We start from the raw sequence: 25,153 nt of genomic DNA, 5'->3' as shown, positions 1-25,153 counted from the left end.
TCCAGTGTAGCGACTGAAGTTTCAGTACTTATGGTTTTATCCAATCGGCCACTCCTCTAAAAGAATCCGGCTTACTGCTGAACAGGCTGGTAAGGTAACTTTTATTGCTCACAATTTAAAATTGTTAGACGTAGACCAATCCATGACTGAGCTGGCAACTCGTAAAAAACCAAATCACACAACTCCTCATCACTACATTGAAATGTAGAATGTAGATGACCAGGATGAGCGAACGATAGAAATAGATTCTGAATCTGAGGCCTCGTCTTTTTCAGATTAGATCACCACATCCATTATTGGCTGTTAAGAAAAATTTTTTATCAAATAAATTTTGTTTTCTCTCATTTTTGTATTTCTAGATAGATAGATAAAGAACACTGTTGTTTCGTCTCATAATTTTGTACATAATTTCATGATTTTTAATACCCTATTTCATCTTTAACAATATCCCTAAGCGCGTCATAGGGTCCATTCTCAGAAAATTCTCCATATCTCGAATATTCTAGAGAATATTCTCCGATTTTTCATTCTCGAGAATTTTTCAACACTAACTGAAAGAGGCTCGATTTACATGGATGTTGTCTACATTTTTCATCATCATAATTGGCTCGATGGCCTGCTCTCCTGCGTTGCAGGAGACAACATGTTGCCATTAAGTCATTGAAATGTAATCAACTCAATTTGGATCCCACGTGTTGGGAAATTTCAATACATTACCTTAGATCTTAGGGCATTAGGGACCGTTCAAGTATTACGTAACGCAGGTTGGGGGGGGGGGGTCAAAAATCTTCAAAAATTGCGTTACGTAATAGTTAAACTTCCATTACAGTGCGTTACGTAGGGTGAGAGGGGGGAGGGTCAAAAATGTCGTTATGTAATACTTGAACGCTCCCTTATCCTAGTTGCCATGTGACCATCATAAGGCATTTTATTAAAGTATGCACTTTTAACGCATCTATGTTATATTTAAAGGGTTTTTACCCGGATATTTTTCTTTTGTAGTTCAGCTAGCATCCAGTTTATCTAACACTGATGATGATTTTTTATAAAACGTTTTGTTGTGATGTAGCCCTTTAAAGGGATTTTAATAAAATTTTATACCTTTTACAAAGGATTTTTTTCCAATTTTAAAATTGATAACTTATGTATATTTTGCAGATAGTTTGTATTTTTCCTATGGTTCTAGTAATGAATTTATCACCTAAAAACTGTCGTCGAAATTCCAGGGGTGGTTCTATCGCCTTTCCTTCTCGGAAACTTCTTCTCGTAGTGCTCCAATTCCTTCACCCTTCACGGCTGTATAGCTCGTGTATTTTTATTGTTTGCTGTAAGGATAAGTCTACCAATTTCGTTTCCTTTTAATGCTTCTTGTGTAGCACGCCACTACTACGACATCGTAATCTGAACTGCGCGACATCTCGAATGTAACTGATTGCAAATCAGTCGCGTTGGTGAACGAAAGACCAACGATGCGATTCACTGTAGTTGGTTGCGGCGGTAGAAGAAGAGCCTAAATCTATCAAGTAAAGACTGCAGTTACGCTATTGTATAAAGGAGTTCTCAAGCAGAAATTCGAAGAAATAACGTGGAAAAAGTTTGTTGAACCAGAATAACGGAGACAGTCTTCTAAATACGTCAGAAACTTTATCTACTTTTTTAAAAATAACAATAAAATGTATACACATCTTGATCATTTTGGAAATGGGAAAAATCTATATTTACCTGTTTGTTCCACCACTATTCTTCTGCCCAGGAGGTTGCATCGGGTGCCCAGATCTAGCACACCACCCCACAGGGAATATATCTCTGCTGTCATACCTACACCAGTAGTCGAAGGCTCCTCTCCACCCATCGAAAGTGACATGGATTTGGTCGTTCTTCACAGCCCCAACTGTGGCACAACAAATCAACTGAGGGTTCTTCTTATCAACAGCTTCTAATTTCTGACCGATTTGGAACAAGTTTTGTCGCGGGCCCACAGGTTCCTTTTGGAATATATTTTCGGGTGCCATCTTCGCATCTTTCAAGATTTTGAGCAGAAACATCGGCCACGAGCTGGCATTCATTCTGAATCCTAAACAAAAAATAGTTTTAATTTTTCCCTCCAACAGTTTAACCAATATAAATTGCAATAATATCTTCGTTTATCAATCTTACAGACACGTTTTTACAAAAATTAGGCAAAAGGGAATTTTTCCAAATTGCAAATTAATTAATTAAACCAAGTTGATGATATACTGCATAGAAGAACTAACTGACCCAATTGATGCTGGCAATGGGATAAGACAGGGGATTTCCTGAGTCCACTGTTGTTCAACTTGATCATGGATGAAACAATAAAAAAGTAAGAACGAAAAAGGATACCAAATGGGAGAAAAACAAATTAAAATAATCTGCTATGCAGACGATGCAATACTCAAAGTGAGGATGATTTACAACGTATGATGCACCAATATAATATATCCGCCAGAATATTTAACATGTTAATTTCATAAAACAAGACAAAAATGCTTGGTTATAGCAGCAAATCTACTAAGACGTATATTATAGCTGGAGGGTCAGATAATAGAACAAGTGATGGAGTTTAAATATCTAGGCATCATACTACCTAGCCATGAAAAGTCAAAATAAAAGTGGAAGCTCAAGTGAATAGAGCAAAAAGAGCCGCAGATTGCCCTAATGAAACAATATGGAGAAATCAAAATATCGGAAAAGAAATGAGAGGTAGAATTTACAAAGCAGTCATCAGACCAATAATTATATACGCGGCAGAAACACAACCTGACACAGATAAACACAACCAGGAGAAAAATTATGCTAGAAACAACAGAGATTAAAACGATTCGAAAAATCGATTGTAATGGTCTAAGAGCTAGCGACGTTTTCGAGAAATAATTTTAAGACGGCTGATTCTTTCATATATTGTTCCCTATGCTTCCGCAAACACCGTACCGGCCATCTGGCTGCTGATACAGGTTGCGTTCATTACTGCGCAGCACACCTGTACAGGTAAACACAAAATCAGGGTGATTGATTAGTGTGAAAAAACTTAGTAGATCCGCTATAGTAATAGATAGCAATAAAAGTTAATTACAAAAATTGTAGCTAACTTTACGCTTCACATTACAAAATTAGTTAGAATGTTACAGGGTGTTCGATAACATAGTGGCAGACCAATCTTTTGTTTTTTTAAATGGAACACCCCATATTTTATTTTATATTCGAAATCTTCTTAACTTCCCCATCACAAAAATATAAAGGTTTGTTATGTTATACAAGGCATTTACAAAGTTATAACCAATGTTCTATGAAAATCGTAATAAGTTCAGCTCCCTGTATAAATAAAAATAAGCACAACAGCAATGGTTTATTGGTGGCATATTTTTTTTGTTGATTGTCAAAATTTATAAAAATGATTGATATTGCTAATTTTCTTTATATCGAATACAGGGTGAGTCAAAACGCAAGTACATTATTTTTACAGTAATTTTAAATAGACCACCCTAATTCATAACTTGCTCTGAAAAATGAAAATATCTCGAAAACTGACAAATTTAGACATAGGGAATATTATACAAAAATTAAAGTACGGTAATGATATTTTTCGATAGTAATATAAAATACAGGGTGTTCCATTTAAAATTTCTGAGAAAAGAATGTACTTGCGTTTTGACTCACCCTGTATTCGATATAAGGAAAATTAGCAATATCAACAATTCTTAAAAATTTTCACAATCAACAAAAAAATATGACACCGATAAACCATCGCTGTTTTTTTATTTATACAGGGAGCTGAACTTGTTACGATTTTCATAAAAGATTGGTTAATCTTTGTAAAAGCCCTACATAACATAACAAACCTTTATATTTTTGTAATGGGGAAGTTAAGAGGATTTCGAATATAAAATAAAATATAGGGTGTTCCATTTAAAAAAACATAAGTTTGGTCTGCCACTATGTTATCGAACACCCTGTAACAATCTAACTAATTTCGTAATGTGAAGCTGAAAGTTGGTCACAATTTTTATTATTAACTTTTATTGCTATCTATTACTATAGCGGATCTGCTGAACTTTATCACACTCATCAATCACCCTGTATATTGAATTTAAATTATTTTAGGACGAACATTTTTTTTGGCATTACTTTTTAAACCACAGAAATGTCTGGCAATTACAGTTCATATTTCTAATATTGTTTAAAAAGTAATGACAAAAAAATTTTTCGTCTTCAATAATTTTAAATTCGATATGTTTACCTGTACAAGTGTGCTGCGCAGCAATGAACGCAACCTGTATCAGTAGCCAGATGGCCGGTGCGGTGTTCGAGGAAGCGTAGGGAACAATATATGAAAGAATCAGCCGTCTTAAAATGATTTTTTTTCCGACGTTGCTAGCGCTTGGTCCACTATGGGACAGAGCTAGAAGTACATATACAGGGTGTTTCATTAATAATTGTCCATATAGTAACTGGAGAAACCTTAGCACAAATACGAAGATCTAACCTAAAACACTTAAATAAAATGTGGTTCCTTACTGAGTTACAAGGTGTTTTATCTAAAAATTGAATAACTATTTTTGCTCAACATTTTAAAACTGTTCGACGTATCCTTTTCATATTTGGTAGAAAGTATAGGTACTGTACAAACTACTAAATTACGTTAAACAAACGTTTCTGGCTATTACCAGAGGAGTACGACGGAGGAAAGTGTATGGTTGACCCTTTCCAAATTCTACGCCACTGGCGGCATTGCTATTTTAGTTCAATTTTTTAATTCTCCAATACTTTCTATGAAAATAATATACTCTTCATTCGTAACGATATAGTCATTAGTTTTCGAGATCTTTGAAGTTAAAAATGAAACGACACGGTTATTTTGATTAATGTATTGTGTCGCTTCATTTTTAATTTCAAATATCTCGAAAACTAATCATTTTTCGTTACGAATGAAGAGTGCATTATTTACATAAAAAGTATTGGAAAATCAAAAAATTACACTAAAATAGTAATTTCGTCAGTTGCGTAGAATTTGAGAAAGGGTCAACCAGCCACTACCAGCCACTATCCCCTGTCGTACGCCTCTGGTACTAGCTAGAAACGTTTATTTAATTTAGTAGGGTGTACAGTGTCGACACTTTCTGCCAAGTATGATGAGGATACGCCAAATAGTTTTAAAGTACTGGGTACAAATAATTTTTAAATTTTAATCACATGAATCATATCATAAATTAATCAAAATAACTGTGCCGTTTCATATTTAACTTCAAATATCTCGAAAACTAATAACTTGATCGTTACCAATGAAGAGTATATTATTTACGTAGAAAGTATTGGACAATCTAAAAATGGCACTAAAATAGTAACTCCTCCAGTGGCGTAGAATTTGAGAAGGGTCAACCATTCACTATTCCCTGTCGTACGCCTCTTGGTAATAGACAAAAACGTTTGTTTAACATAATTTGGTAGTTTGTACGGTACCTATATTTCCTGCCAAATACGAAAAGGATACGTCGAATAGTTTTAAAATGCTGAGCAAAAATAGTTTTTAAATTTTTAGATAAAACACCCTGTAACTCAGTAAGGAACCACATTTTACTTAAGTGTTTTAGGTTAAATCTTCGTATTTTCTGCTAAGGTTTCTCCAGTTACTATATGGACAATTATTAATGAAACACCCTGTATACGACGAAGATGCAAGGTGGAGAACATTAATAACTGGGTAAGAAACAGAAGAATAGAATGGAATGACCACATAAGCCCAATGACAACAAATGGAGTAGTAAGAACGACGAGAGACGGGTCCCCTGCAGGAAGACGAACAGTGGGAAGACCACGAAATTGGAAGATAAGTTGGAAAAGTTGGATAAGTTGGAAGACCAACTTAATTGAGGTACATTTAAAAAATAGACAGTCGTGTATACACAAAAAAAAGAAGAATATGTTGATAATATATTCAAACGTACCATCTATCAATTCATTTCTTAATGTGCCATACTTTGAGCGTAGAATTCCTCTGTCTATACAGTAGAACGTCGATAATCCGGACGTCAAAAATCCGGACCGTCAATAATCCGGATTTGTATCTAGCAAAAATATCTGATTCTTTTAAAATAAATTAAGAACTTCGTTGCGAAAAACGAACCTCTACCGCAGTTCAAAAATATTTTACACATTTTTTTAAAAGCCCAAATAGTGTCTGATGTTTTTACTGTACACATGGTGCTATTATAAATTAATTACAATACAGGGTTTAAACATAAAAAATGTTTTGATTAATTTCACCTCTAGACACTTTACTGTACAAGAGAAAACATAAAATTTTAAAACGTTTGTTGTACTTTAATGTGTATACTGGCCTTTTTTTGAGGTAATTTCGATAATCCGGATAATTTGATAATCCGGATGGGGTCCGGTCCCAATTAATCCGGATTATTGACGTTCTACTGTATGTTGTCTATTATTAAGTCACCACACATAGATACATGCCATAGATATGTACATAGATAGGTACATAGATATACCACATGGACTTCGAATGACTTAGGTCCGGTTTCACCAATCACAAATAAATCAATATCGAACAAAATTTATTAAACGTTTATATTTATATTTAGTTTTAATATAATTTTGATAATTTAAAGTTAAACTGGCGAATTTACTTTCTTATAAATATTTACAGCGAGACTAACTTACCAATTTATTCGAAGAGTAAGTATTTATTTGATAAATAAGTAAAATAAGTCTTATTTGACGTTAGTAAAATGGAGAAATGTCAGTTTATTGGTCGAATTACTTTATTAATAGAATAAACTACTATTTGTCGTTGGTGAAACCGGCCATAAGGTCCGGTTTCACCAACAATAAAATAAATCAATGAATAACTAACTATTCATCGAATAAAATTTATTAGACGTTTATATTTTTATTTTGCTTGAATATAATTTTATTAATTTGAAGTTAAACTGACGAATTTACTTTCTTCTAGATGTTATAGTCAAACCCCGAATTTCAGGCACTCCTAGGTTTGACTAGGCAATCCTCAGGTCTGACTGACGGTCTTAGTCAAAGCCCGAAATAAATTTCGGCCTTTGACTAGTCAAACCTAGGAGAGACTAAGTTGGTCCAGGGTTGGCATAGAATTTCCCCATCTTATAAAACCCAGTGGGTTTTTTCGGGTTTTTCAATTGATAAAACCCACTATTATTGGGTTTTTTGGGTTTTTTTCAAAAATAGCAAATTTTCAGTTGAATGAACGTCATTTACATATATTTATTTCTAAATAAAAACAAAAACTAGCATAAATACCATGAAGTAAGTAGTAGGTGAATACAAAACGAGAGAAACTGAAACTAAACTAATAAAACACTTATTTTAAACATGGTATATAGACAAATAAAAAAATAAACAAGTTTCTTGTTAAACAAAGCATCAGCAAAGCATATTAGTTATCAGGAAAATCAGAATCTGTATTTTTGTCACATTCCCAATTCCCATTCGTTATTCGTTAGACTCGGTCGAGGACGAGGTTCTTAAATGAGTCCTGCACATTTCTGCAAGTGTGCTTTTATTCTTTCAATTTTGCTGCTTATTAAAATTTTACAATGTTTACAATTTTGTTAACGTCTGCCCAACTGAAATCTAATTTTCTTCCACATCTACTGTTATTTGCCATAATTTCAGAATGATGTAATTTCACAACTCCAGAACGCCACGGCAAAACGCACTCATCAATGCATCGCACAGTTAAAATTGACCAAATTAAGAGGTTTGTGCTCTAAATAAATCCCCGAAGAAATATCGGTGATTCCCCATTATCCGGCTGTTGGCGTGGAGACAAATGACGTAGTTCAGGTGCTGATGCACTGATGGCCAGTGATGCCAAATGTATTTATTTATGTCAAGTTGGTTTATTTTGTAAGCATATTTTGTTATTTTATTATTTTTGCAAAATTCATAATTTTTGTAAAACTTTTGATAGGGCAGAAACTATAATATCAAGTCTAAATAAAAAACTGAAAATCCCCAAAAAACCCGAAAAACCCCAAAAAAACCCGTCGGGTTGGGCTTTAAAAAAAACACGGGTTTTTTCCAACCCTGAGTTGGTCAGGCAAAGGTCGAAATTTAATTTTATGAAATCGGGGTTTGACTAGTCAAACCCCGATCTAGCTTAAAATGTCGTAATTTATTAGATTAGGTTTAATAAAACGTAATTTTTTAATTTTAGTGTTTATTATTTTTACATTGTCGTAATCAAAATAAAAAAAATAGTGTTTATTCTCACAAGTTGAGACATTATGGCATTTAGAGTTGCACAATACGTTAGATCTTTACACTTGCATAATTTTGAGGAGCATTTCTTATTGCAGTAGCATTTTATAAAGCCTTGTAATCCAAATTTAGAATCTTTTGTACTAATTTCTCTTAGAGACAGCTTAAAGTCTGAAACATCTTCGAAATTAAGAAAATTCTCTTATTTAATTTCTTGAAAAAAGTGTGTTTATTGTTCCGTATTTCGTACCAACTCTATATAAACCGTCAATTATTGTTTTATCTTGTATGATACCCAAAATATTTCGAGCATCTCCTTTGGCTGTATCAAAGCTAGGGATCGGTATTGTTACAGTTTTTCCGATCGAAATTAGAGGATTTTTTTTCACTTAATTGTTCCATAGCATTAGCCTGGGCATAAGGACCTTCAATCGCCTTTGCTTTATTTATTTTAATCTTTTCTGTGTGTGCACAAAGCATGCAAGTAACTTTTCTTTCAAAACCTTCATAGTATGCACCAAGTGTGCTATCAGCGTATACAACATGTACCACCAGACTACAAATTATGCACGTATGTACGTCAGAGCTCTCTTTTTGGCAAATACAGTCGAACCCGCTTATTAGAATACCGGTTATAGGAATATCCCGGTTTAAGGAATAAAATTTTGAGGTCTCAAAACGCTTCTACCGGCTACCAATGATCGGTTATTAGAATATCCCGGTTATACGAATATTTTTGCTTGACACGAAGGCTATTCCAATAAGCGGGTTCGACTGTACAACAAACCACATCTGAAGAAGTAATCTGAATTGTTTGACAATTTTCTTCCTCTCCTAGTGACGACGGTCCAGGGGCTTCGTTAGTATTATGGTGATACTTAGTTTTTTCTCCGATTGCAATATCTTCTTTCACAGTTGACGATAAACCAATTGACGGTTTATAAAGAGTTGGTACGAAATAAGGAAAAATAAACACACTTTTTTCAAGAAATCAAATAAGAGAATGCAAAGATTAATTTACTTAATTTCGAAGATATTCTAGACGTTAAGCTGTCTCTAAGAGACATTAGTACAAAAGATTCTAAATTTGGAGGACAAGGCTTTATAAAATGCTACTGCAATAAGAAATGCTCTTCAAAATTGTGTAAAAGGTCTAACGTATTGTACAAATCTAAATGCCGTAGTGCCTCAACATGTGAGAATAAACACTAATTTTTTAATAAAAATGTATACCATTTTTATTCAGTTGCAATGCGAAGCCAAAACCGTCTTAATTTTTAATTAGATTAGAGAATGATCAATTAAAAATATTTTATTTTATTAGGTTGAAAAACTTAGTCTACTAATTTTTTTATTTTAATTACGACCATATAAAAATAATAAACATTAAAATTAAAATATGACGTTTTATTAAACCTAATATAACAAATTAAGGCATTTTAATAGCTGATCGGGGTTTGACTAGTCAAACCCCGATTTCATAAAATTGAATTTCGACCTTTGGCTGACCAACTTAGTCTCTCCTAGGTTTGACTAGTCAAAGGCCGAAACTGTAATTTATTTCGGGCTTTGACTAAGACCGTCAGTCAGACCTGAGGATTGCCTAGTCAATCCTAGGAGTGCCTGAAATTCGGGCTTTGACTATAACATAGATATTTACGGCGAGATTTACTTGCCAATATATCCGAAGAGTAAATATTTATTTGATAAATAAATAAAATAAGTCTTATTTGACGTTAGTAAAATGGAGATATGTCAGTTTATTGGTCGAATAACTTTAAGCATAGAATAAAATACTATTTGTCGTTGGTGAAACCGGCAATAAGTGTAGAGGAGTTGTACTAGACACTAGACTTATTACGATTTCAATGGTCTTCGAAGCGACGAGCTAACAGCTCGTCCACATTAGGGCGGTTTGCCAATCGTACCCATGCAACTGCTTCGTCGTCAAACAGCGGCGGTTGAAGTTTACTAGGGGAGGAATGGGACCGCCAGTCAAACGCTCTCATGTGTACGATACAAACGTCGGCTAATCGCGGTGTCAACCTCTGGTCAATCGCCTGCATATGTACGAGCGCTAAGCCTAAGCAATATTTTTTGATTTTTACAGGGGAATCACTAATCACCCGTGTTGAGCTGCCCCCCCCCCACTTGCAAAAATTAAAAAACAAATAGCCCTGATTTATGAGCTTTCATATTCCGCAAACTAAAAATTTTGAGCTCGTTCCACTGAGCAGGAATTTAATACTTTTAATAGGCTGAGTAAGCCCCCCCCCACTACTTAAAAATAGGAATATTGAATCGGTTTTTGCGGCAGAATTACGAGCTATTTATGAGCTCTTGAAATTATATAGTTTCGATTTTTGAGCTCATCCCCTTCACCCCCAAACAACCCTTTAATTGATTTAACTTAAGAGAAAAATGCTGAGAAAACTTAAAATATATCGTATTGCGGATATAATTCCTATAGCTTATATACTCTAAGAATAAACTATTAAATCACGTGCATTTCGATTGAGCTACAACCCCTTCGCAAGAAAACCACCCTATCTTCCCGGCTTAAGAGGAAGTTGTACTTAAAATGCATTAAATTAATTATTTGGCGACTACATATCATTTAATAATTTATAAGCTCCCAAATTACGCTCATTTAGATCAGTAACTTGCAATTTATTTTGTATAGTGCAGTCACTGAAGGTAAAAATCAACGATTACCTTCAATTTCGGCGAACCTTCATCGATTTTCACGAAAATTGGTCAGTGGTTAGAGGATACCTCAAGAAACAAAGGTGACATGGTACCACCTTGCGCCTTTACCCTGAGGGTGGATACCGCCCCTTCTCGGGGGTGAAAATTATTTTATAAAAAATAACTGCATAAATCAATAAAAGAACAAATTAAAAGCAAAATTTATTATATAAAGTTATTAAAATAAGTCAATACTTTTTAAGTTATTAAAGATCAAAGATTTTAATTATTCGTGAAAAAAATGCATGTTTTGAAGCGGTTTTTCGTAAATCACTGAAAAACTAAGTTTTTACAAAAAAGTTAATAGTAGTTTAATTCGTATAGCTTATATTCTAAGAATAAACTCTTAATTCACGCACCTTTCGATTATAGAGCTACAACCTCTTCGCAAGAAAACCATCCCATATTCCCGGCTTAAGAGAGAGTTGTACTTAAAATAATTTAAATTAATTATTTGGCGACTACATATGGTTTAATAATTAATGAGCTCGCAAAATATACGTATCTCAATTATTGAATTGCCATTTTCTTTCTATAGTGCAGTCACTGAAGGTAAAAATCTACTATGACTTTCGATTTCGGTAAATCTCCATTCATTTTCACGAAAATTGGTGAGCGGATAGAGGATACGTCAAGAAAGAAAATTAACAATAACAACTTAGCCGGGGGTATATGTCACCCCTTCTCGGGGGTGAAAATTACTTTATTAATAATAACCCCACAAATCAAGAGAGGGACAAATTCTAAGCAAAATTTGTTATATAATGTTATTAAAATAAATCAATACTTTTTGAGTTATTAAAGATCAAATATTTTAATTTTTGTGAAAGAAAATGCATGCTTTAAAGCGATTTTTCATAAATAACTTAAAAACTGTAAGTTTTTACAAAGAAGTTTTCATCACTAAAATTGAAGCTAATAAAAAATATAATAAATTGCTGACTTGAAAAACCCTTTAATGTAAATTTAAAGTAAGTTATAGGTAATTAAATGTATAGTTTCTTCTGCGACTATTCAAATCTAAGGATTCAAGCTTAAATAACGGGAAAGAGATGCATTTTATAACACTTACTAAATACTTGTCAAAGTACTTAGAAATACCTATCAAATGAGCTCCAGAAAAAGTTGATAGCATCAAAATTTATACTTATTATAAAGTATATAGCTATAAAACTGTAAAACATTTAATCTTTCAAATATAGATTATTTTAGATCATATTTGAATGATCAACTTTTTCTGGAGCTCATTTTTGATAGGTATTTCTAAGTACTTTGACAAGTATTTAGTACCTAAGTGTTATAAAATGCATCTCTTTCCCGTTATTTAAGCTTGAATCCTTAGATTTGAACAGTCTCAGAAAAAAATATATATTTAATTACCAATAACTTACTTTAAATTAACATTAAAGGGATTTTCAAGTAATCAATTTATTATATTTTTTAGTAGGTTCAATTTTAGTGATGAAAACTTTTTTGTAAAATCTTACAGTTTTTGAGTTACTTATGAAAAATCGCTTTAAAGCATGCATTTTCTTTCACAAAAATTAAAATATTTGATCTTTAATAACTCAAAAATTATTGATTTATTTTAATAGCATATAACAAATTTTGCTTAGAATTTGTCCCTCTCTCGATTTGTGGGGTTATTTTTAATAAAGTAATTTTCACCCCCGAGAAGGGGTGACATATACCCAAAGCTAAAACCGCAAGTTGTTATTGTCAATTCGTGAAAATGAATGGAGATTTACCGAAATCGAAGGTCATAGTTGATTTTTACCTGCAGTGACTGCACTATAGAAAGAAAATGGCAATTCAATAATTGAGATGCGTATATTTTGCGTGCTCATTAATTTTATTAAACCATATGTAGTCGCCAAATAATTAATTTAAATTATTTCAAGTACAACTCTCTCTTAAGCCGGGAATATGGGATGGTTTTCTTGCGAAAGGGTTGTAGCTCTATAATCGAAAGGTGCGTGATTTGAGAGTTTATTCTTAGAATATAAGCTATACGAATTAAACTATCCGCAATACGATATATTTTAAGTTTTCTCAGCATTTTTCTCTTAAGTTAAATCAATTAAAGGGTTGTTTGGGGGTGAAGGGGATGAGCTCAAAAATCGAAACTATATAATTTCAAGAGCTCATAAATAGCTCGTAATTCTGCCGCAAAAACCGATTCAATATTCCTATTTTTAAGTAGTGGGGGGGGCTTACTCAGCCTATTAAAAGTATTAAATTCCTGCTCAGTGGAACGAGCTCAAAATTTTTAGTTTGCGGAATATAAAAGCTCATAAATCAGGGCTATTTGTTTTTTAATTTTTGCAAGTTGGGGGGGGGGGCAGCTCAACACGGGTTCACTAATCCACATTATTCGGCACCCAAGGCGAATACACCTTTGAGCTTCCTAGGCCGTATCTGTTTATTTAATGTCTCGTTAAAACTAAGAATTGAGATTAGGATATATTATGTTTTTAAGTAAGAGAATCACACTGCAATATTTAATAAAACATATTACAGCATAAATACGAAATTTAAAACTTTTGAAAGTACCAAAGATGTAATATGTATAATAAAATATATGACAGATGCAAAAGACACTCACAATAAACATTGCCTTATTAAAACAACAGGCAGTAAAAGCAGTAGTAAGGAAATGAGATATTAAAATTTTACGATTTATTCTCTCAGATTTTATTTGTTTTTTATTTTTAGAGAAATAATTTTTATCAAAAGAACAATATTGTTCTTTCATTTTATTCTTGAAATTCAGCAGTTAATTCTTTTTACCCAATAGTAGATATACAGTGATCACGTAAAGGTTGAAATAAATTCATGTTTTCATAAATGAGCCATTTTGGAAATAAATCCCGAAACAGGTCGATTGTTATTTTTAAAATATGATTTTTTGGCATAAATATAATACTAGTGACGTCATCCATCTGGGCGTGATGACGTAATCGATGATTTTTTAAATGAGAATAGGGGTCGTGTGCTAGCTCATTTGAAAGGTTATTAAATTCTCTATATATCAATAAGCAGTAACATAATTATTTATACAGGGTGCCAAAAAATATTTTTTAAATTAAATTAACTGACACAAAAAGAATAATCTATGGAATTTGTTTAAATTAAATTTTACTTCTGTCAGAAAACAGAAAAAAAAACATTGCTTATCGCTTAAATTCAATGTTCAAATTGCCAACAAGCAGGTGTGTGTGTGTGTGTTCACAAAGAGGTGATGGCATTAGATAAACTTTTTGCCACAGATATTTGAAAGTTAAAGATGTCATATTAAATTTTTACTTTAGAATCTTTAAGAAATTGTATGATAGTATCATTAATAGTTTTGGTGTTGAAGCTTAGTAGGTGTGAAATATTCAGCGGTAAACTTACATTCTGCTCCTGAAGTCTAGCAATTAGTGCTTTCGTATGGTATTTATTAAGTTCACAATTAAAGATTATATGATTTAAATCTGCAGTAGAGTAGTTATCACATGAACAGAGAGAGTTGATACGCATTCCGATTTTAGCTAAATGTGCAGGGAAGTTGCCGTGGTTTAATCTTAAGCGACTTAGGGATGTGGAATAAAATTGAGTAACTAACTAATCAAATATATGTGGAATATTTTGCGGAAGTTGTGGGTATACTTAAGTGTATGGATTCCTCGAAGTTTGTACAAACTTGAGCCAAATATTTTCACATTTCTTTCTTAATTTTTTATGCAATTCTGGAATGTAATCGCTGGAGATTGTTAAATTTACTATTTCATTTAAAGTTGCTTAATTCTTTGCCATTTCATTCACTATCTCATTTTCTTTGATTCCGGCATGCCCTGTTACCCAGATAAAGACCAAGTCATTGCTATTATTTTTAAATCGAGCGATTGTCTTTTTAATATGGCATAACAACTCATTGTTATGTTTTTTGGTTATTGGTTGTGATATTGCCTCAAGGGCAGATAAAGAATCTGATAGTATAACCGTGTCTCCAAAGTTCTGTTAAACCGCGTAAGTTAGAGCTCTTTCAATAGCATAAAGTTCGGCAGTGAAGATAGATGTAATGTAGGTAGTCTAAAAGAATTAATACTTTTTATATTAGAAACATAATAAGCGCTACCTACACTATTACATGTTTTGGAACCATCCGTATAGATGTATTTATAATTAGATAATTCAGATAAAATTAATTTTATGATTTATTGTTTTGGCATGGTAAGTTTCTGTATGTTTGTATGTAGGTTTTATGATCTTTGGAAAGATTGTGATTTCCTCATTAGAAAGGTTATATATGGGTAATATTTATTTAGTGTTAATGCTAAAGTTGTTAGTTTCTAGGTAAGCATCTGTAAGACGGGGAGAAGTTTTAATTCTCCAATAAGAATTAATTTAATTCTCCCCAAGAAGCAGGTGGGGGTGGCGTTTAACACTGAATTTAAGCACAAAACAATCTTTATTTGTCAAATAAACATTTTTTCTGTTTTCTGACAACTGTAAATGCATTTTGAATTAAATAAATTAAGTACATACATTCATCTTTTTGTCTCAATTAATTTAATTCAATTTTTTTTTGGTATATTTAATTCAATTGATACACCCTGTATAAATAATTATGTTAGTCAATTCGAAGTTTTATTTCCAAAGAAATAAAACCTCTAATGAGCCCAAGTTTCTGGTTACGCCTTCGTGGTTTCCATTACTTGCAAACCAACCGAATGCTGAATAAAAGAAGACACGAAGAGGTCTATAATTTGCACCTAACTTCCTACCTATTCAGAGTGGCAAAATTTCAACGAAAACTTGGTCCCGATACTCAGTTAGGAGTAAAACTAATATAGAAGAATTCACCGTACAACGAAATCAAGAGACGTAATAATGTTAATTTTTATATTAGTGAATAGAGAATTGAATAACCTTTCAAATGAGCTAACACACGACTTCTATTCTCGTTTAAAAAATAATCGATTATGCCATCACTCCCAGTTGGATGACGTCACTAGTCACTAGTATGATATATGCCAAAAAATCATAATTCAAAAATAAAAATCGACCTGTTCCGGGATTTATTTCAAAAATCGTCAATTCACGAAAAAATTAATTTATTCGAACCTTTACGTGCTCACTGTATATTCTAAGCAAAATGTTTTACCTCTTAGATGCAGTGTTTCCTGGAGCACTTCGAAGAGTGACATTATTATACCTAATATAATAATATAAAATAAAAATGTATACCATTTTTATTCAGTTGCAATGCGAAACCAAAACTGTCTTAATTTTTACTTAGGTTAGAGAGCGCGGCCAGCACTCTTATCGACGATTTCACCTCTTGTTAGAGGCTCTTCAGAGAATGCATAGGTAGCTATCTCTACTCCAGGTAAAAATTTTCGACATTTATTAGTCCCCCATTGCACCTGACGTGAAGGTAGTAGGTGCGTAGCGGCATCTGCTAAATGAAAGTCTCAGTTTTTCAACCTAATAAAAATATTTTTAAAATAAAATATTTTTAAAAGATTTTTAATTGAAAAACTTATTGGGCAATTTTTCTGGTGACACTTCCAAGGCTCCTACAATATGCAAGCCAAATGGATGCTGCAGTGAAGACAAAAGGGAAGGAATTCTACACTATGCAATTCACAACCCCCGTCTGCAGCTGGTAAAGTTCCAACGGAAAATGGACCTAGTTACTCTATAGGAGTAATACTAATATAAAATAAAAATGTACACCATTTTTATTCAGTTGCAATGCGAAACCAAAACTGTCTTAATTTTTACTTAGGTTAGAGAGCGCGGCCAGCACTCTTATCGACGATTTCACCTCTTGCTAGAGGCTCTTCAGAGAATGCATAGGTAGCTATCTCTACTCCAGGTACAAATTTTCGACATTTATTAGTCCCCCATTGCACCTGACGTGAAGGTAGTAGGTGCGTAGCGGCATCTGCTAAATGAAAGTCTAAGTTTTTCAACCTAATAAAAATATTTTTAAAATAAAATATTTTTAAAAGATTTTTAATTGAAAAACTTATTGGGCCATTTTTCTGGTGACACCTCCAAGGCTCCTACAATATGCAAGCCAAATGGATTCTGCAGTGAAGACAAAAGGGAAGGAATTCTACAATATGCAATTCACAACCCCCGTCTGCAGCTGGTAAAGTTCCAACGGAAAATGGACCTAGTTACTCTATAGGAGTAATACTAATATAAAATAAAAATGTACACCATTTTTATTCAGTTGCAATGCGAAACCAAAACTGTCTTAATTTTTACTTAGGTTAGAGAGCGCGGCCAGCACTCTTATCGACGATTTCACCTCTTGCTAGAGGCTCTTCAGGGAATGCATAGGTAGCTATCTCTACTCCAGGTACAAATTTTCGACATCTATTAGTCCCCCATTGCACCTGACGTGAAGGTAGTAGGTGCGTAGCGGCATCTGCTAAATGAAAGTCTAAGTTTTTCAACTTAATAAAAATATTTTTAACATAAAATATTTTTAAAAGATTTTTAATTGAAAAACTTATTGGGCCATTTTTCTGGTGACACCTCCAAGGCTCCTACAATATGCAAGCCAAATGGATTCTGCAGTGAAGACAAAAGGGAAGGAATTCTACACTATGCAATTCACAACCCCCGTCTGCAGCTGGTAAAGTTCCAACGGAAAATGGACCTAGTTACTCTATAGGAGTAATACTAATATAAAATAAAAATGTATACCATTTTTATTCAGTTGCAATGCGAAACCAAAACTGTCTTAATTTTTACTTAGGTTACAGAGCGCGGCCAACACTCTTGTTAGAGGCTCTTCAGAGAATGCATAGGCTGCTATCTCTACTCCAGGTAAAAATTTTCGACATTTATTAGTCCCCCATTGCAACTGACGTGAAGGTAGTAGGTGCGTAGCGGCATCTGCTAAATGAAAGTCTAAGTTTTTCAACCTAATAAAAACGTTTTTAAAATAAAACATTTTTAAAAGATTTTTAATTGAAAAACTTATTGGTCCATTTTCTGTTGGAACTTTACCAGCTGCAGACGGGGGTTGTGAATTGTATAGTGTAGAATTCCTTCCCTTTTGTCTTTACTGCAGCATCCATTTGCCTTGCATATTGTAGAAGCCTTGGAGGTGTCACCAGGAAAATGGTCCAATAAGTTTTTCAATTAAAAATCTTTTAAAAATATTTTATTTTAAAAATATTTTTATTAGGTTGAAAAACTTAGACTTTCATTTAGCAGATGCCGCTACGCACCTACTACCTTCACGTCAGTTGCAATGGGGGACTAATAAATGTCGAAAATTTTTACCTGGAGTAGAGATACCAGCCTATGCATTCTCTGAAGAGCCTCTAACAAGAGGTGAAATCGTCGATAAGAGTGCTGGCCGCGCTCTCTAATTTAAGTAAAAATTAAGACAGTTTTGGTTTCGCATTGCAACTGAATAAAAATGGTATACATTTTTATTTTATATTAGTATTACTCCTACAGAGTAACTAGGTCCATTTTCCGTTGGAACTTTACGAGCTGCAGACGGGGGTTGTGAATTGCATAGTGTAGAATTCCTTCCATTTTGTCTTCACTGCAGCATCCATTTGGCTTGCATATTGTAGGAGCCTTGGAGGTGTCACCAGAAAAATGGCCCAATAAGTTTTTCAATTAAAAATCTTTTAAAAATATTTTATTTTAAAAATATTTTTATTAGGTTGAAAAACTTAGACTTTAGTGACATTATTGTGCCAGGGTCATAAAATTATAGTATGAGAAAAAATAATCGTCAAATTCAATTTTTATCGCATTAAATAATGGATAATAGTTTCTAAATGTCTTTAAGTTCAACTTAAAATCAATAGAGTATTAAATCTAATAATATGATTACTGACTCGTGACTGGTTCAGATAAAGAAGCGTATAAAATTCGCATTATAAATTATAAATACTTGAGCGTTTAGAGGTATTATAAAAGTTTACGCTTGTTTTTTATTTTATTTAAACTTTATATTATAACTCTAACACAATTTTAAATATTTTTCAAATAATAAAAATACTTAGCGTTACAATAATTAATATTATTATTTTGTTTTCATTATTATGAACATAAACATCATTTATATATTTTTTTGAAAGCAACCGAAATACTTCTTTGGGTTCAAATATTTCTGAATCAATTCATTAGTCATCATTAGGAAGTTTTTTTCCTAGTGAAGAATCGGTCGACAGATAAAATGACAAAATTAAAACACTTACCCAAGGGAGGCTGTAGCATTCCACCATTCTTTTCACAATGACCTATTGCATGTATTTCGCCAGAATCAACCAACCTCCAAAAGTCATTTTTGTTATCACTACCATCCAATCTTAATCGCAGTCTGGGACCTAATATACTAATCACTGTAGCAATGCACGTAGATGTAACATTTCTGGGATCTAGAGCTTCTAATTTCATGCTCACTTCAAAGTCATTATAGGGGGGACTGGGGGCTTGTTTAAAGCAACTTTGAGGGGCTGCAATGCTGTTGGTTTCTCTTAGGTATTCGTCCCAGTTAAATGCTTGATATGTCTCATACTGAAAAGGATTAAACATATAAAATTAATGTAACATTCTACCTATATCTCATTTAGCAGAAACTGATATATACAGTAAAATATACAGGGTGTTCTGAAATTCTCCTGACAAAAGAAGATCGGAGATGCCTCAGATAATTTTAAGACAATTTAATCCAATTCACCCAGTCCGAAAATGGGAGCTAAGGGAACTCCTAAGGTAGCTAGAGCCCTTTGAACATGGCGCCTTGTAATTAGTTTTTTTAAATACCTCCAGAACCGTTTCATTTAGAAAAACGAAAACTGTCACGCCTACTTATCTTCCAGAGATAAATCGATTCTATCAATTGCGAATTTCTATAGTCTGCTTTTAAACCAAGAGGAGTAGTTGACTAACTCCTATTTCATCTACAATTGGTGGAGGAGTTAGTCAACCAATGGGTTTACTGCTCTTACGGCGCCGTAAATTTATCGACCGTGTGGCCTTTCGCTTATTCAAATTTCCCGCGCCGTAAAGCTTGTTTGTAATTGATCCAACCTCAGGTGAGTTTACTTCACTGTTGACATTTATACATTTATACAACTGTTGACAATTATAAAATTTTGACACTATTGGCATTTCATAAGTTAATTAAGTTATATCAGCGACTTCTTGTATTTTCTGCGTTATCCCTTTAATCTTTAGTTTGTTTTTATATAAAAACAGTTGTTTTTAGAACTCTTTATAGCGACGTATTAGTATAATACAATATTTATGGATTACCGTCAAAGGCCGATATGATTAACCCAAAAAGAAGATGTATTTGGTGATATTTCTAGTAATTTCTCGAGTGTGAATCTGTCTTTTTAGTTTACTCTTCTTGGTTTAAAAACAAAGCTTAATAACTGTCATAGGCGTCCATTTTGGGTAGGGCAACGATTATTTTATCGCATAACTTCTTTGTCTTTACCTTTTAAGCATTTTTGACATTGGATTATTAAATTATGAGATATTCTAGTACTAAAAGTTACTCTTGCTTTAAGTTGGAAAATTTAATACACCGTTTTCTAGAAAAATCAATTTGAAAATTTTTCGTTTTTTGAATTTGAAAAAAAAAAAAAATTCAAAATAACAGTGTATTTTATCGACTTAAAGCAAGAGTAACTTCTAGTACATACACGAATACCTCATAATTTAATAATCTAGTGTCAAAAATGCTTAAAAATTTTACACAAAAAGTTATGCGATAAAATAACCATTGACCTATCCAAAATGGATAGTCCGGGAGGTAGAGTCAAGTTTGACCGGACCGTTTTTTATTAACAAATGATGTGTCAGCCCAGGTGACCCAAAACCGGGGCTTTTAGGCAAGAAAAGATAAAATAAGAAAGTATACGGAAATTATGTGTCAGCTGATTCAAAACCGGGGCTTTTAGGCAAGAAAAGATAAAATATGAAAGTATATGGAAAAACCCTACAACTTATATGTCAAATATTTATCTCTGAGCATTACATCCATAATGGCCTAGTGGTTAGAATAACTGGCTCCTGGCTTTCACCCAGGAGAGTCGGGTTCGATTCCCGGCATCGGAAATTCTTTTTGTTATTAAAATTGACATTTTGATTTGAAAAATAATTGTTTTTATATTATTTTTTTATATTGTGTCGTATCAATAATAAAAACGTGGTATTATAAAAACAATTATTTTTCAAATCGAAATGTCAATTTTAAAAACAAAAAGGATTTCCGACACCGGGAATCGAACCCGACTCGCTTGGGTGAAAGCCAGGAGCCAGTTATTCTAACCACTAGGCCATTATGGATGTAATGCACGGAGATAAATATTTGACATACAAGTTGTACTTAGGGTTTTTCCATCTACTTTCATATTTTATCTTTTCTTGCCTAAAAGCCCCGGAGTCGAGCCAACTGACAGACATTTTCGTTATCAAACAAGTACTATCTACTCAAATAAATTCATAGACTCCGTGCTAAAATCCCCGTAAAAATTTACACTACCTCCCAGACTAGGACGCATATGACCGGTACTATAAATTATCAATTGATGAAATCGCTTCATCTCTGGAAGATAAATAAACGTACCAGTTTTCGTTTTTCTAAATAGAAGCGTTCTGGAAGTATGTATTAAAAAAACTAATTACAAGACGCCATCTTCAAAGAGTTCTAACTCTCTTAGAAAGCATTTTCGGACTAAGTAAAATGGGTCAAATTGTCTTAAAATTATCTGAGTAATCTCCGGTCTTCGTTTGTCACAAGAGTTTCTGGATACCCTTTATATATAAATAAAGGGTGAGTCATGAGGAACTACATACTCCTACCTCGTATGGAGGCCCCTATGGGGAATAACAAATGACTATTAAAAAGTGTCTGCTCCCATTGTTTAATAATATACAGGGTGAGTTGTTAACTTTTACAGAAATTTGTATTCGTCATAATTTTTGAACGGTAAGATCGATGTGTCTCTTATTTTGGTCAATTGTTACACTATTACCAACCAATCAACTGATTTATTCAAACTAGAAAAAAATCAGATCCGGCTTTAAAAAATTAGTTCGTTTTGGTCTTAGAAAAAATTTCACCCTGTATACGGTTTTTGAAAACTCTAATAATAATTTTACAAATTAGACAAATAGGCAATTAAAATGGCATATTTATTTTTTCCCCACACGATTACTTAATTTTTTATAAAAAAAAATCAAATTTGACTACGAATTAAAAGTTTGGTTAAGTGAACCATAGATTAAAAAAAATAACTTTTGTTACAATTATTAATTTTTTTTTGAACAAACATTTTAATTTATAAGTTACCACCCAATCAACTGATTTATTCAAACTAGAAAAAAATCAGGCCGGATTTAAAAAATTAGTTCGTTCTGGTTTTAGAAAAAATTTCACCCTGTATTATGATTTTTGAAAACTCTAATAAGAATTTTACAAATTACACAAATAGGCAATTAAAATGGCATATTTATTTTTTTCCCCAGACGATTACTTAATTTTTTATAAAAAAATTGAATTTGACTATGAATTAAAAGTTTGGTGAAGTGAAGCATAGATTTAAAAAAAATATTTTTTTTGCATAATTTATTTTTTTAACAAATATTTAATTTATACATATGTATTATTATTTCCACAGCTTGTGTTATACGTTATAAATAATGAAACCCTTTTAGCTAATTTCCAGAATTTCAAAAGGAAGAAGTTGTTTTGAATAATACTAAAACATCGCCCTGTATAGTATTTGTCTAGTGATTCATAGGTAGTGTCGTTTTATTGAATTCTCGAAGTTTTATTTCAAAAGGCAAAATACAGTAAATTTATTTTTTAAATTAACGAAAAGAAAATACATATTATGTAGAACATTGAACATAAACGGATTTATTTGCATGTTTAAGTAAAAACAATATGTATGTGTGTATAACAATTGTATACATAGATACATAAAAGAACCTAAGAAACAAATAAAACAATAAAACAATTTTTTTTTTGAGATTTATAGCAGATTTTCGAAATGAAATCCATCTTTGTCGGACCATCAACTGTCTAATAGACCTCCTGAGAGTTAAGGGATCATTTCTAATAATGTTACAAGAATCAATAATTTTATCAATCACTTGTTCTTGTCGCGTATTGATATTTTCTCGATAAACCATTTCTTTTAATCGACCCCATAGGGAGTAGTCGACAGGGTTAAAATCAGGTGATCTAGATGGTCATGCATGAGGCCCTCCGCGTCCTATCCACCTATTTCCATAAGGTACATGAAGATGTTGACGAACAGCAATTGAGAAATGTGGTGATGCCCCATCGTGCATAAAGTACATACCTCGGGCGGCTACATTGGCGGCAAACTATTTTGTAAAATATGATAATGCAAAAAAGTAGAAACAGTGTAAGAAACACAAATAAATAATAACGAAAAGTCAAATTATGTACTCAAACAACGAAAATGTCAAATTATCATTTTTATACATATACATAGTACTTATTAATACATGGTGAGAAGGTAGTGATGCAAAAAACGTCGGGAAAAGATTTCTTTTTGATTTTGTTTAATTTAGGGTTATTTGTTTATCTCCTTTTTGACAAACAAATATTATACAGGATGATGTTTTAGTATTATTCAAAACAACCTGGTCTATTTAAAATTCTGGAAATTGGCTAAAAAGGCTGTATTATTTAAAACGAATAGCACGAGCAGTGGTAGTATTATTACTTATAAATCAAATATTTGTTAAAAAAATTAATTTTTGTAATAAAAGTTTGTTAAAAAGAAATTTTTTTTAAATCTATGGTTCACTTCACCAAACTTTTAGGCTATTGATTATATTCAAAATAAGATAGCTAAAAGGAACTACAACGTTAACGGGGTTTTATTATTTCATATGGTCAATGGACATCTATATATGAAAAAACCGCGGAGTGCTACCATTTAAAGGGGTGCGTTTTTGAGAAATGGGTGAATTAGTCCCTGGGCACAGGTTACATTAGGGTGAGTTCTATGCACTTTTGCTACACACATATCTACATAAAAATTGTTCCTGGTTAAATTTCCTATCTAAATATCACTTTTTAAAGTCAATGAGACTTTTTTTACAAAAATATATTCAAGAGAAAAAGCACAAAGAAACCCAAAAGAAAGAAATTTTGTTTTTTGTCCCATAACTTTTGTCCTAGAGGATATAGGTATACAGAAAATAGGTATACATTGCTTTACAGAAAAAAAACCTACATATTTTTTCTTTAAAATGTTGTTTAGTAGAGGTAATTAGGATTTATAGTTTTCGAAATATGATTTTTCAAAGTTCGCCACTCACAGCAATTTTGGGCAATTTTCCTTGTTATTTCGCATATATTGTTCTGTAACTTTTTTCTACGTAACTTTAGGTATATGTAATGGTACACGTAATAGGAATAGAAATCAATTACCTTTAAAATGGTCTGCTGTATAACGTTGTACGACTTTTTTAAAGTGATTATGGTTTTTCAAGGTTTTATACTTTTAACGATTTTTCATAATATAATATAAAAATAAAATAATATTATTATATAATACATTATATATTATATAATATTATATTATATATAGTATATATAATATAATATTATATTGTATATTATATAATACCTAATATGAAAAAAATATTATTTTTTACATTTTTTACGATTATTTTTAAATTTCTCATTATATAGTGGGTTCGCTAAACTCAGACACAACTGGCTAGTGACTTTAGTCGGTAATTTTTTTGTTTTTGGTCAACTTTGCCATTAAGATTGGTAAAATTACTAACTATTTAGTAATTATTTTTTTGGCAAAATTACTTACTAAAATCACTAGCCAGTTGTGTCTGAGTTTAGCGAACCGACTATAACTTTTTGTTTCTTGTACATGAATATACAGTAGAACGTCAATAATCCGGATTAATTGGGACCGGACCCCATCCGGATTATCAAATTATCCGGATTATCGAAATTACCTAAAAAAAAAGGCCAGTATACATATTAAAGTACAACAAACGTTTTAAAATTGTATGTTTTCTCTTGTACAGTAAAGTGTCTATTAGAGGTGAAATTAATCAAAACATTTTTTTATGTTTAAACACTGTATTG

General features: G+C 32.4%; 1 protein-coding gene across 3 annotated transcripts in view; it reads right to left on the bottom strand.

The window, feature by feature from the left end:
• LOC114325769 (polycomb protein Scm) overlaps nt 1–25,153 on the bottom strand; it is a 138,198-nt gene that overhangs the window by 51,644 nt on the left and 61,401 nt on the right. For all 3 annotated transcript variants that reach the window (XR_003651729.2, XM_028273899.2, XM_050647003.1), the window contains exons 2-3: nt 19,245–19,563; nt 1,723–2,074 (exon numbers count right to left, since the gene is read on the bottom strand). Coding sequence is in view for 2 of the 3 variants with exons in the window: in XM_028273899.2 (XP_028129700.1) it covers nt 1,723–2,074; nt 19,245–19,563 (671 nt within the window). In the remaining variant the exon portion in view is untranslated. The remainder of the gene's footprint in view (nt 1–1,722; nt 2,075–19,244; nt 19,564–25,153) is intronic.

Source organism: Diabrotica virgifera, chromosome 1 (assembly GCF_917563875.1).
Source record: "Diabrotica virgifera virgifera chromosome 1, PGI_DIABVI_V3a".
NCBI lineage: Eukaryota > Metazoa > Arthropoda > Insecta > Coleoptera > Chrysomelidae > Diabrotica > Diabrotica virgifera.
The sequence above is the reverse complement of the archived record's forward strand: the minus strand, read 5'-3'. Positions and strand labels throughout refer to the sequence as shown.